The sequence below is a fragment of the Coccinella septempunctata genome, chromosome 1, assembly GCF_907165205.1.
Source record: "Coccinella septempunctata chromosome 1, icCocSept1.1, whole genome shotgun sequence".
Lineage (NCBI taxonomy): Eukaryota > Metazoa > Arthropoda > Insecta > Coleoptera > Coccinellidae > Coccinella > Coccinella septempunctata.
Window position 1 is genome coordinate 35581111 of NC_058189.1, and position 15171 is coordinate 35596281.

The 15171-nt window shown below is 34.4% G+C and overlaps 1 protein-coding gene across 2 annotated transcripts in view; it reads left to right on the forward strand.

Moving 5' to 3' along the window:
* The first annotated feature begins 1500 nt into the window (after positions 1–1500).
* Positions 1501–15171, forward strand: part of LOC123310232 (protein FAM135A) — an 89546-nt gene continuing 75875 nt past the window's right edge. Inside the window, exons 1-3 of one of the 2 annotated variants that reach the window (XR_006537348.1) lie at positions 1501–1779; positions 5545–5658; positions 10853–11296. Coding sequence is in view for 1 of the 2 variants with exons in the window: in XM_044893689.1 (XP_044749624.1) it covers positions 5582–5658; positions 10853–11296 (521 nt within the window). In the remaining variant the exon portion in view is untranslated. The remainder of the gene's footprint in view (positions 1780–5544; positions 5659–10852; positions 11297–15171) is intronic. The other variant, XM_044893689.1, reaches the window with a different exon arrangement.

Below are 15171 nucleotides of genomic sequence, written 5' to 3' on the forward strand. Positions count from 1 at the left end.
GAATGATTTGGCAACAATCTTTTTTTTTAATTATTTATACACGAGTGAAATTTTTCACAAAGGTCGACATACTTTTATGGTATAATATTTAAAAAAATATGCATCCTTAGAGTGCTCATAGATACAAGAACCTGGAATGATAATACTGTTTTTCTATATAAACAGATTTTGAGATAGCGAAATGAGGAGATTAGTGACACCGAATAATGTCCATCCTGTAGATTCCTGAATAAAAACACCGTCAATACCTATCATAATAATTATAATGAATGGAAACCTATATTCCTTGACAGCAATCTCAACTACAGATAAGTTTTGAGGTAGAACAAACCGGATGTAAGACCTCCGTGAAAATCTAATATATTGTTCTTGAGGTTGATATAAATATAATATGTAAAAATGGGGAAAATTCACTGGACCCGCTTTTCATAAGTAAGTGTGCGGGGTCCTTTCTGCACCTTCCTCGAGTTTGAATGTACCATCTTCTATTTGGCCTCTCGTTATGTTCAGAAGTCGACATTTTTCCAGTCCAAACTTCATTTTGATATATTCCGAGAATCCTTCCACCATTTTCAGCATCCGTTGCATTTGGTTCTTAGGCTCGGTTGTTCAATTCAGGTTTAATCCGAGATTTAAGTTGATCCTGGATTAACGTGACAGATTTGAACGGGAGGGAGACCTCATATTTGCTTATAGAGCTATAGAGGGCCATTTCGGTGAAGACTTCAGGAACATATGTTCCGATTGAATTCCAACAACTTGAGGAGCCATAGTTTGAAACATTCAAAGGAACCTTAAAAGACGACACAACGCCAGAAATTTCTTCAGAATCAGATTTTCAACAATTGGAATGTTTAAATAACTGAATAAATGAATGAATATTTCGCCCGGGATTATACATAATAGACCAAGCATTATTAGTGTTTCGAGATCAGGTTGTTAAGAGACTTCAAAAAATATGGAATAAAAAGTTCCATTCGATAAAGAGGATGGACCTTGCTGAACTTGGGCCAATCACCCTGTATATTTGAAGCGCAACACTGAATTTAAAATTTGACGTGTCCGCCAGTGTTTCTTATGATTTTCTTATTTAAGGATTTGAAGTACTTTATTCCATGAGTGATTTCCTTTCTGTATGCAGATATATCAAATATGCTTTTCTTATCCGCCGGTTCTAAGGCATTTTCTTTGAGTTTTTCACTACATGTTCTATATTATCCTTATGTTATTATGTGAAATATAAAGCACTGATTCATTTGCATATTGAGGAGGTATAACTGTTTTTCCAATATTAACTGTAAGAATTTTACGCCGTCAAAATCAAAAGTTTTTTTCCTCTATTGAAAGAAGTAAACAAAAGGAGGCACCTACGTCACCCTCACGGAGCAATAGAACACTTTCCCGATAAAGGAAATTCTACTCTCATCCGTGACTTCTCCATCGTTGATTTGACAGATGCTCGAGGTAATTTCAGAAGATTTGGGATTATTTTTATCGTTCCTATCGTGAGCGCCAGTTGCAGCCATCCAAACATCCTAATGCTGAAATAGGACAGAGTGAAATATTGGTTTCCTGGCAGAGTTTCCCACCTCCATTCCTTCACTGAAATTTTATCCTTTTTATAAGAAACTAGTGCCTCAATCCATCATTCGAATTAGTATAATGAAAACATATATTTTTGTCGATGTAAAAATAAGTACGTTCATTCATGTTGTTTTGTGTATCGACGGTTGTTATTGAATTTCACTCGTTCGTTGTGAGGAAATCGAATACGAAAAGGTCAGTATATTTTTAGATTCAGTGTTAATGCTTCAGAGTCCCCCTATTCCTATTCAATCGGAGAGAAGTCATCAAATAGGTTACAGTTCAATGAAAATCGGTCCTTTTCGATAGATACGGTTGACCTACCTGTCAATTGAACTTCTCACCCTAAAAAAACCCTTTGCTTGGGGTTGCAAAATTGTAGCAATAACGGAGATATTCGGATTTGAATAATAAACGATAAAACGTTCTAGTATTTGAATGTTCTCCTCTTTATTTATTTTGTTAATTATGTCAGGATTGAGAAACTGATGATTCCCTCCTTGAATCTTAGAAGAAACTAATCGAATAATGTTTTCCCATGAAATTGATTTCATAATCCGATTTGTAACGAAAGTAGCATATTCATGTTAGCCTATTGTTTTGAGTTTTTCATTAGCATCATATTAATTTAGAATATGAAAGGATGATTCGTTGTGTGGTTTTATGATTGAGGAATGATTATTTTCCAATAGTTATTTGTCTTTCAATAAGAGAACTAAGTTGTAAGTAATTTGAGTATTTAACTTTTATTTACAAGGTCAATAGAACATTTTTTTTCTCTACCATTTCTTCCGAACCGGCTCGGTTTGAAAGATACAGGATATGTTATTTTCAGTTCTATCTCACAAACGGTTTTATCGAATGAAATGAATTTCGGAATACGGTTCTTCATTTATTTTATAAATCTTTTTGAACACAAGATATCACCCACGTCTTCCAGTTTTCTCTTTATTACGTACAGGGTGTCCGAGTTAAAGTGTCCTTATACCTTATTGTGTAAACTAAAGGAGCTAGAGGAAAAAGATAAATACAAAATCGATTGAAATTTTATAACCCACCTTAATACAGGGTACTCTGTTTTTTCACTGTTGGTATCAACTGTCTTATTTCAAATGAAACACCCTGTTTATTATTGCATTTTTGAATTCCTTGTCAAAATTTAAGGTAACTCTGATTTGACAACCATGGTCCTATAAAGCACCGATTCTGAGATATTCGACTTTTTCCTAAAATTTTGACAGCTGTAGGTGCTCACTAAAATAGCTTATACTAGTTTTCTAATGAATGTATCAAAACCAAATTTTGCCCAGCTCTTGTCAACATATTGGATCATACGTTACATCTCTATTTTTAGTAATCTGATATACAGGGTCTTCAAAAATTGTTGAAACGTTCAATCAAAACTGATTTTTTTCGAATGGCAACCTATATTTTTTCTTGTTCATCATGTAGAGCAGGTTAAAATGAACAAAAAATGTATTTACACTTTTTCTGTAATGTGAATAGTTTCAGAAATATGGAAGAGAAACTGCATTTTCCCGTAAGAACCAACGATAATTAATTAATTGAGCTGATAGAATATGGTAGCTATGGAAAAAGCACTTATCAAATGTTGTATTTTTGAGTTTTTTTTGTGTGGTCAAAAATGTATCTGTTAGTTGAGTCTCCCTTTAAAATTGAAATAATTTAATTTTATTGAGGGCGAGTACTGATTATGTTGTCTTCCATTAGTCAATCTAGTTAATTAAATTTATCGAAAAAATCAAAGCCAACTATATAGTAGAAACACTTATAAGTAATTATCGTTGGTTCTTACGGGAAAATGCACTTTTTCGTCCATATTTCTGAAACTATTATTATTATTACAGAAAGAAATTAAATGCTCATTTTAACCTGCTTTACATGACGCACGAGAAAAAAAATATAGGTTGCCATTTGAAAAAATTAAGTTCTGATTGAACTTCTATTTGAATTTTTAACTTTAATTTTTGAAGACCCTGTATATCAGATTGCTAAAGATAGAGATGTAACGTATGATCCAATATGTTGAAAAGAGCTGGGCAAAATTTGGTTTTGATACACACATTAGAAAACTAGTAACAGCTATTTTAGTGAGCACCTGCAGCTGTCAAAATTTTAGGAAAAAGTCGAATATCTCAGAATCGGTTCTATATAGGACCATGGTTGTCAAACCAAAGGTGCCTTATAATTTGACAAGGAATTTAAAAATGCAATTATATACAGGGTGTTTCATTTAAAATAAGAAAGTTGATACCAACAGGGAAAAAACGGAGCACCCTGTATTAAGGTGGGTTATAAAAACTAAAAGTTCAATCGATTACAGACCAGTTTTATATTTTTTTATAATACAAGGAATGTAGGAAGTAAAACTTCATCTTGAACGTGAATGAGGTTGGAAGAAATTTGCATTTCGTAGGATAAACAAACCATCTAAAAAAAACTAATTTTTTTTCTGTCTTTTCAAATTTGTGGATAAAATTTTTAAATATTGATATACTTACATCGTGTTGTTTCGCCTGGAAATCTAATTATTAATTTTTTTGAGGCCGTACCTGAAATACGACACTTCTCATTATGTCAAATATGACAGCACTCCGGACAAATAACGTATACTTCATTCACTTTTATTTTAGCAGTCGGTTGGCCATGGAAATTTGACACATTTCACTCTGTATAGTACGAAAATGTGGGGTTATGAAGCTTGTCAAAACATTTTTGGGTTTTAAATCAACGCTATGTTGCCCGTTCTACGTAAAAGTTTCTGTTATTACGTATTTTATCAGAATGTCGAATCTCTTCGGAAAATATGTGACGAACATAATTGAAGTTTATACAAACTGATTGAAGTCATACCAAATCTAGTTATTTGCGTGGAAAATACAAGAGATCAGTATAATATCATAATATGCACTAGCTTGAGGAGAGTTTATGTTCGTTATCTTCTTTGGCTTACATCATTTGTAGATTTCAAAAATATTAACTCGAAGATTAAATGGATATGATGCAGTGGTTTTGAATGGGTATTTCCTGGGGGAATTAACAGATAATTACAAGGAATGTTAAATTCTTCAACAAAAATCATCTTGCATCAATATTAGTAAAATGAATTGAAGGAAGTTTGAAGTTAAGATGAACTTCACCTTTGAACAAAAATTTCACATGAATAAACAACAGTGCAACTTGCGCGTATTTGTGGCTATTCATCTTTATACATTGATGTAATAATAATAATTATAGGTATTTATTAGTACCTTAAGAGATTTACATTGTATAGGACAAGTCAAATGAAAAATAGAAAAATCCATTTTAGGGAACTTATTCTCCGATGACATTTATCGAAAATCCAGTAGTAAGCTTTTCGCATTAATTCACTCAAACATAAAATTCTCAAATATCACCACTTTTTTGGGTCTCCCAATAGAAGAAAATTCTTTGTCATCCTCTTCATTCACAATCTTTCTGATTGTGACGTATTGTGGATTTTAGAATATCAGGGTATAACTATTTGAATGAGCGGACCTGAATTCTAAATAGCACTTTCTGAAACCCTGTCTCTTTTTTCAATCACTTTCGGCATTTTCGTAATAAAAATTGATGTTAGTTGTGGCAACGGCGTTATGACATTAACGACATTTCATGAGTGCCACCTAATTGAAATGATGAGAAAAACAATGAATCACCCTGTAACTTGGAGGAAAAGGACGATAGATCTATCGTCATGAATAATTGTAGTCCTTTTATGATTTATAAGCTATATCAGTGTAAAGTTTCATTGAAACTCATCCAGTAGTTTCTGCGTGAAAGACCAAACATCCACACATCACACATCCATACAAAAGTTCGCGTTTACAATATCCATTAGATTATCCCGTAGATATTACCTAATTATCATCCATTGAAACAAACAAATCTGTTACTTTATTATGGATTTTTTTCCAGAAATGTAGGCAACTACGTCCTTCATTGAAGAAATATTATGTGTGAACTTCAATCGACGATTGAATTCTCCGTGGAACTTCATAAATTTTACAATGTCGATTTATTTCAGAGAGGGTAAGTATGTTTTTCAATTAAACACATCTTTAATTAATAAATCAACCAAGGATTTGGAAAGTAGATTTGAACTGATTGCATAGAAAGTAGGTCTTTAAATTTTCAATATTTCTAATAAATGAGTGATGCTCATATATCTATTTTATTCTATATCTATAATAGTCCAGTAACTTTATACATCACAGCATGCGTGAATCAGGTAGTTCTGATTTTTTGCAGACTTGTTCATAATGTTGGCCTAATGAATGATCCAAGTTTGTGACCTCGAGCGCCGAACGCAACTTAGTCAAAAATCGAAAAAACCGCGAAAAAATTGTGTTTTTTTTTTAATTTTGGTGATTATCATCCTAAAGGACTAATTTTCGGAAAACCCCCTTTGGGACGTTTTTAAAGTTGACAAAATTTGCCACATTATGATACCAGAACTATCTTAGTAGACTCAATACTTTCCGAGATTAAGCCTTTCAAAGTTCATCATCTTTTTAGAATTTCGTTTTGAATGAATTTTGACCCTGATTATACTACTGGAGCCCTGTACTTTTATGATGGGATGTTGAAGAAAAAGAATGAGAAGTGTGAACCATGATGTTTGAGCTAAGCTACGAATAAAGAAGTGAAAAAGATAATTACAACAAAAATTGATAACTTTATTCGTTACGGAATAGATTTATGTCAAAAATCAAAAAAATTGATTAATTTAGCCCTCTCTGAGGGTCCCACTTGAGGTTCGTCCGTATCTAGATTGACGTATGATGGCATATCTCCATCAGGGGATGGTGATGAATGATCGACTTCTTGTGTCCACAAGTCATCCTACATTTCGACTTCGGACAGATCGTCGCCTTCTGGGATATCTGCTTCTGCAAAATCAGGTATATTGTCACAAGAGGCTCCGCTGCAGTGCTTGCAGACTGATAAGCATTTTAATCCTGCCTTCCTGCAGCTGCACGCGTTTCCACAACCCTTCGTGCAACCACAAGAAATCATCTGCAAGAGGTGTTGTGGGGCTGCATATCTGGTAATCATTTTGGGATTGAGACCTTGTGGCGTTCTCTTCCAGAAATGATTAAATCTCTTCCATGGTCTTATCAACAGAGGGATGTTGACGATTTCCTCTGGACCTTCCTGTTGGTGGTACCTGGTAGAGCTTTGTTTGGCAAAACCAAATATATCGGGCATCACGGGCTACCAAATCTGTGTACTCATATATACGCTCTTTTATTTCAAGAGCCCAATCATCACAACGTTGTTTCAGCTGCTTTCAAGAATGTTGCACTGAGAGAATGAGATTGTTCCGTTCTTCTGCCTTCTTCTCTTTTTCCTTTCTGCCACAAGGAACTCTTCGGTTATTTTGCCTCCACATAGACAACAGTGTTCTGAAATTGAACTGCTCAGAGACAGATCTCGTCGGCCTTGATGGCGTAATATTTGATTTTTCACTGCTAACAGCTGCTTCAATCAACTTCAGATTGTTGTTTTTTATCTGACAAACACTGTGCACATACATATAACTCATTCACACCCTTCAAGAACCGTCTATTTATTTTATATGAGAGAAACACTCAACTCAGAAAGGTTTTTACACCTCTTTCCCTCACTAGGTGCACTTCACCTTCATTCAAAGTCTCCTTACATAAAAAACATAAACCCACGCTAAGACTGGAGATTCTGGGATTAGACACATTATGTAGATTTTGAGTTCAAACGGCACTCACGCGATGGGCAGCAGACCAAATGAAATATTGACAGATCATGGAAACAGATATGAAATTTCTTCTTTTTAAATCCTCAAGTAAGTCAAATGTACTAAAAATTTAATAATTTTACAGCGTTGCCAATTGTCGGTGTCCCTAAGTTTCCATTAAGCGGTACCGCTTAAGCCCGTTTGCAACAGCCGAGAATTCTCTAGAGAATCTACTCGAATATTCATGCGCCGTGAATTCTTTACCGTTACATACGCACTTTCGGTAAAATTCTCTGTTCAGATGCATACAAAATAATCTCTGCCGTTTTCTTGCGAGAATTTTGTAGAGAATTCTCGGCTGTTGCAAACGGGCTATAAGTGTAAGTGGATCCTAGCAAAGAGGGCCTTAATCTCAAAAACTATTGCTTATGCAGAGACACTTCTGGTATCATATTCTATCAAATTTAGTCTACTTCAAAAACGTCCTGAAGAAGTTTTTTCGAAAACTAGTACTTCAGGGTGATAATCGCCAAAATTTGAGAAAAGCACGATTTTTTTCTCGGTTTCTTCGATTTTTGACAAGGTTGCGTTCGGCGTTCGAGGTCACAAACTTGGATTATTCATAAGAACAACATCATAAACAAGTCTGCAAAAAATCAGAACTACCGGATTTGACGCATACTACCCCATACTTTCAGGCGACAAAGTTACTGGACTATAATGAGGCTTCGAAAACTGAAGCCAGCCTATAGCTGGAATCGACTTCTGAGTATGTGCAGAAATATTGGGAAAAAAATGCCTGATAAGTTCTATCTCATTCTTATACATGGTTTTATGAACTGACAGGAATGAAATGATTTTTCTTTACAATCACTTTAATATTTTCAACCTTACCTAACAATATAGTGATATTGGTTTGAATCAGGTTGAAATCAGATTCACATTACGTTGATTTTTAATTATTAGAAGTCGAAATTCATGGAACTTCATCATATTGCAACACTAGGCGGTTGGATTCACAACACAAGTTGAATATTATATGTTTTCTACATAAAACCCACGGAAATGAACAGAAGCGATGTTGATTCAACCAAATTGTAGGTCTGTGAAAACAGTTGTCTTACTGTCATATATTATCCAAATAATATTCAGATAATAAGGCTGTTATTCTTTTGGAAGTCGATTGGCAGTGGAGGTTATAATGCTGTCTCAATTTGTGATTGTTTTTTCAGACCTAAATTTTCCTCGCTTATCACTTGGTGATCAGTGATCAGTTTTGATAATGGGATGAAACCCGAAACATGCATGTCAACCAAATTGCCTGAAATTTTAATTAAAACCTGTGAAACTAGTCAAGTGTTAATTTCCTTTGTTAGTATATCTATTAAATTCAACATAAACACAATGATTTTCACAATAACATAGTTTCTCGTCGAAAATCTCCTATTCTCTTTTTTGAAATTGTAGTTAGCAATATCCCAAATATAGAATGTATTTTCTATTCACGAAAGAAAATATGATCGAAACTAATTCAGATACATAATTTCCATTGATATAAAAATCACTCGGAGCATCAACAGACATTCCCTACCATTGAGGGAGAGTAGATGGTGATGATAGATGATGGTTTCCGTCTTATTTGACCAAAATCACCTCGATGAAAATTGAACGAATTTATGAACCCTTTATTTGAGCAAATGGACGATGAATTAGTAATAAACACTAGCGCCACCTGGCAAGACGGAGGTCCAACTCAAATCTCCTTCTCAACCTCCATGTGTTGCTGCTGACTTAGACCATGGTCAGCATCTATACTTCATCAATGGAATGGAGTTTCTTTTGGTGCTCCGAGAGATGGTGGTTAGATAGTTCCATTGATATCGTATTATTTGTGGAGGTTCATATTAATCGATGCTATGTAATTGAACTGATTTGGATTATTGTTGGACTTAATCTGAACGGTCCTTTATTTAATTCTCAAATCCATGCAACGGTTGTTGCGTAATAAACACGATTGGAGGGCTCCCTTTCGAGTGCAAGAAGAGTTGGAGCACATTGATGAGTGGTGCCATCTTCGCTCCGGGATTTAAGGAGGAGGATTGATTTGGACCTCTTCGATTAGAGATGTACTTGACACTAATATTCTCACTCATCCCTCATAGCTAGAGGTTGATTTTATACCACAACTTTTCACAGGCTTCTGATCTCAACATCAAAAATTATGTATTGAAAAGAGAATTTCATTCGAAAACTTAATTTCTTCCTGCGTTCTAATCGAAAAAATGTACATATTTAGGTAAAAAATAAAATATGTCCTTTGCTCTGTTTCTGAGCAACCAATCAAAAACCGCCATGATTATCTCTCGTTGCTTTAGGTATTTCGAATGTCAAGAACCATCATAGTAAACGATTAACTTGTGTGTGCTTGATTTGTTCACTTATTATGCCATTTCAATAATTTGAATTTCAAATAATAAATATACCGTTGTGTTGTTCAAAAACAGACCAAAGGATCTGATTTATTTTTTTACGAACACAGTTAAAAGGGAATAAGTTTTCAAAAAAAAATGGTCCTTCAAATACATATTTTTGGATGAACTTGGATGAAAATTTATGGTGGAAAATAAAACAGGGTGCCGATTTCATCCCATTTTAGCTTTGGGGGATCGGTGACATATTGAGTTCTAGGTGCATCTCTATTTGAAATATCACTGCAAAATTCTATTTGTTCGTCTCTGTCTATCGTTTGAAAGAATTGAATTAATCCATAATCATATCCTCATCTTTGAAACAACGAAACTCTTCAACGGAGCGTCTCCGCGCTTGAATCCATAGCAACTTTTCGTCTTATTTTGAGGTACTGACTGAATTTCTGAGCCGAAACAAAGCTTATAATATAGTATATTCAAGAGTGATTGACATCACGGGTGACTATGGAGAATCGAATTTGCGTTGGTAATAGGTCATAAGTTGAGATTTTGTTTTGCGGAAGTTGGTATTATGAATAAACAGTGATCTATAGACTTTTTATATGTGAATCAATGCACTGACCGAAGATAATTTGAATTTGGTACAGCTGTTTATATTCTCAACTTATTCGAACAAATTGGAAACATAATTGTATAAATTTTGAATGCTGATTGAAATGCTCTGAATTTCTTCGTTTGAAATACTTTCTTTGGTTATATTATATATTCCAGTTCTATGATTGAAACTAGAGAAATTTTTGAAGATCTCTTGTGACCAGATATTAAACTGTGTCTGAACTTTCAAGATCTACTGGGATGTTAATCGTTAATCATTCTTCAATGGACTATGGCTTTGTTTTTGTCTTAATTATAAAGTAATAATTAGAATGTTTTTTGTTTCTTATTATACGGCACATAACTTAGATACTATTCTTGCATTGTTCTAGGGATATGAAGTTCTATTGTGTAGTATTGTGAGGAATTTAGGCTTTAACTGATACATACTGCATTGAATTTTCTTATGTTTATTTATAATTTTCAGCATGTACCAAGTTCGATGTTCGCTACGTGTGACGTCAAAATTTACCTCAGAGATCGAGATATTAACGCCAGAAATCGCAACAAGCCTTGGTTCAGGAGTTATTATCGGAACTTATGGAGCTAGCAGACCATTTCAAATTTTATACAGGAACGAAGAAGTTACTTTGAAGGATGTTGTTATGTTTAGATGTCATATTCTCATTGACGGGAATAACTTGAAGGAATCTTTGGAGAAGGTCGAGTTTTCTCTAGCTGTAGAATTATGGTTCAGCGATTCTTCCCCAGTCACCATGGTTCTGGTGTCTTCGCGTTTACTTCAATTGAATTTTTCACCAATTGACGGCCTACATTACCACCTACCAGTGTTGTTCGACTATTTTCACTTATCTGCGATATCACTGACCATTCATGCAACATTGACGGCCTTACATCAACCATCATTGAAGTAAGTAGATATTCAATAATCAAAACTTAAAAGCTCACTTCCTCTTAACATCATGTAAGTGTACGTTAGTGGGAATTAGGAAGGTGAAAAAATCAGCAAATCTCAGCTAAAGCCAACGTTTCGCTACATATATTGTGGCTTCTTCAGGGCTAAAAAATACAGAATATCTTGAATAAAAACGAAAAACGACAACACACACAGAAGAACACAAATCAACATGAATATAATAAAATAGACAATTGCAGAGTCACGATCCGCACTGAGACACACATAGATAGTACAAGAAGAAACAGCAAACAGTGATACATTGAAAAACTTATTGTCTTGTAGGGTGTTCGACATCACTTCAACCGTCGAATGAAATTTGTCAACTGAAAGAGACAGAATTCAAATGAACATACACAGTGCCACCCACATATGTCCCACTATCAGATAACAGACCGAACCCCTTATCGTTTTCTGGTTTTGAAAACTTCCAAAACGTTCTCATATATGGAACTCAAATTCTGAGTGTCCACTCTATTATTAACTGTCCCGTTCAGCCTTATAAATATCATTTCGATAATATTGCGGTTTAACCAGTTGTCCTCAAAATCCAAAATATTGAAACTGTCGAAATCAAACTGATGCTGCTCCTGAAAATGATGATTGGCTAAAGCAGTTTTTGAGTTTTTATTTCTATTAGTCTCGTTGCAATCATCTCTGTGCTGTCTGATTCTGTTCTTTAAAAGTTGTTTAGTTTGACCAACATAACATTTAGGGCAATTCATGCATGTTATCCTGTAAACGAGATTACTACATTCAAAAACCGGCGTTCTATCCTTCAATATGTTATATGAAACTCGTTCCATACAATGTTCGTTTGTCGAGTTCTCTCTTCAGTAGGTTGAAGGATAGAACGCTGGTTTCTGAATGTAGCAATCTCTTTTACAGGATAACATGCATGAATTGCCCTAAATGTTATGTTGGTCAAACTAAACAACTTTTAAAGAACAGAATCAGACCGCACAGATATGATTGCAACGAGGCTAATAGAAATAAAGACTCAAAAACTGCTTTAGCAAGGAGAACTGGTTAAAGCGCAATATTAGCGAAATGATATTTAAGAGGCTGAACGAAACAGTTAATAATATAGTGGACACTCATAATTTGAGTTCCATACATGAGAAGGTTTTGGAAGTTTTCAAAACCAGAACCAGATGTCGAACGCGCTACACGACAATAAGTTTTTCAATGTATCACTGTTTGCTGTCTCTTCTTGTACCATCTATTTTTTGAAAGCATAATTTGGCTTTGGTAAGTGTGTCTCAGTGCGGATGGTGACTCTGCAATTGTCTATTTTATTATATTCATGTTGATTTGTGTTCTTCTGTATGTGTTGTCATTTTTATTCACGATAATCTGTATTTTTTGCCCTGAAGAAGCGACAATATATGTTGCGAAACGTTGGCATTAGCAAGATTTGCTGATTTTTTCACCTTCCTAATTCCCATTACCGTACACTTACATATTCAATAATAACCATCATACAAGTTGGTTCAAAATTATGTACGGTTTGTACAAGTCAATGTTGCCTCAAGATGAGCTTAAAATGATGTGAAAAATAAAAAAGCCGTGCATCGCGGCGCTGTCAATTTTTTTCTCAGGAGCATACCATTTTTATTATGACATTTCGTAAGCGATCACTAGATCAAATGGAAATTACTAGTCTGATGAAAATTCACAAGACATCAGGCCGATTCTGGTCATTTGATAGGGCCATAATTTTATGAAGGCTCACTAACTGGGGAAACATAGATTTCCTCCAAAACGTTTGAGATGATAGTTTAATGTCTAGAAATTACAGACATATTAATTGAAAATTAGGGGCATGCTTTTTTCAGAATTCAATAATTGTCTGCATGCCGCTAGTTTTCAATTTGTATTGTCGTTTCTTCAAATAATAAGCTTTAAACTGATTTCGATACTGATGTTGACACCTTGTGGAAAAAGTTCCAAGACACTTATAAACGAATTTTTGATGGTTCATTTCCAAATATATCAATTAGAAATAATAGCAAATTCAGAATTCTCATCTCACCCTGGGTTCAGGAGCACCGTAATAATTTAAATACCTTATTTGTTATTTCTGAACATAATCCGGATTATAGGAGTGTTTATAAAATGATGAAGTTTCGGTATGATAAGGAACTACAGAAAATGAATCGATTACTTCAGGAAACTGATTTCGGAAAGTAAAAATAAGTGCAAAACATCTTGGAATATACTCTGCAGGCTAACTGGTACAGATCGAAATAAGGGAGATGTCCTGAATCATGGTGGTGATCCAGAGGTCTTTGTAAATAACTTGAGATATTATTTCATAAGCATATATTCGGAAAATTCACAGAATTCCAATGTTTCGGAGGGTAAATATGATATTCGCAAAAATAAATATTTTTATTATTTTCCAGTAGACGAAAGAGAGTTGATGAATGTTGTCAAGAAAATGAAGAGTAAAAACTCCTGTGGTTATGATGACATACCTATAACAGTTATCAAAAAATCAATTCATATAATTGCTAAGCCTTTGTCACAAAGTATCAATAGTGCTTTTACCGAGGGTTCATTTCCATCGGCCCTCAAATTAGCCGTGATAAAACCTCTTCACAAAAAAGAAGATTCTATTGATTACCGCAATTATCGTCCTATCAGCTTGCCGACTTCATTCTCAAAAGTATTTGAAAAAATTTTGGTGAACCATTTGTTGAATTTCTTTCATAAATTCGGGGTATTTTCAAGAAATCAACATGGGTACTTGCGCGGTAAAAGCACCACCACGGCTCTCTATGAGTTGACATCAAGTATTGTTGAGACGCTTGAACAGGGTGAGGTGCCTAATGGACTTTTTCTGGATTTTGATTGCGTGAGTCACCAGAAATTGTTAAACAAATTGGAACTTTATGGCATTCGTGACAACCAACTTGAATTATTGCGTAGTTACCTGAGCAATAGAATGCAGAGAGTTTCAATTACCACTGGTGATGAGGTTCACACGTCCAAAGATGAGATTATTAATATGGGTGTTCCTCTGGAGAGTATTTGGGGCCCCTACTTTTTATTTTATAAATAAATGATTTACCTTCAGCACTTTATAGTGTTGTCCAAACATTGGTTAATATTCTTATGTTTGTGGATGACGCAAATGCACAAGGAAGACATAAAATCCTGCATTGAACAAACGCGGATAGTTTTTGATCTTATCAGTAATTGGTGTAGTCAAAACGGGCTCCTTCTCAATGTGGATAAAACTGGGTGCATTATGTTCAAGACTAATAGATCTAGGGAAAATTTTCCAGAAAATATCCATTTCAATAATACCATCGTTGAAATGGCACAATCCACCAAATTCTTGGGAGTTCATGTCGATAATAAATTGAATCGGTCCGAACATACACATCAGTTGAGTAAAAAACTAAATAGTGATAAGAGTATTATCCCGACGTGTAGACAGGCAACTTTTAAGATCCATCTATTTCTCAAGTTTCGATTCCATACTTAGATATGGAATAGTGATTTGGGGTAGTGGTTCTGATGGCTGTAAATTATTTGTTATTCAAAAATACGCTTGAAAATCTATGCTTGATCTAAAATATAGAGAAACTTGCAGAGGGAATTTCAGACAGAATGAAATCCTCACTTTTTATGGACTATACGTTCTGAAAAGCATACTTTTTTATGAAAAAAAATCCACATTATTTTGGGGATTCAAAAAATCATAATAATACAAGACGTACTGTACCCTTTTTCTTTCCAATACATTAAACACTATGTATATGTGTATAAAATTCTAAAATAGTGTACCTGAGAATATTTTGAATAAAGTTAATTGTACC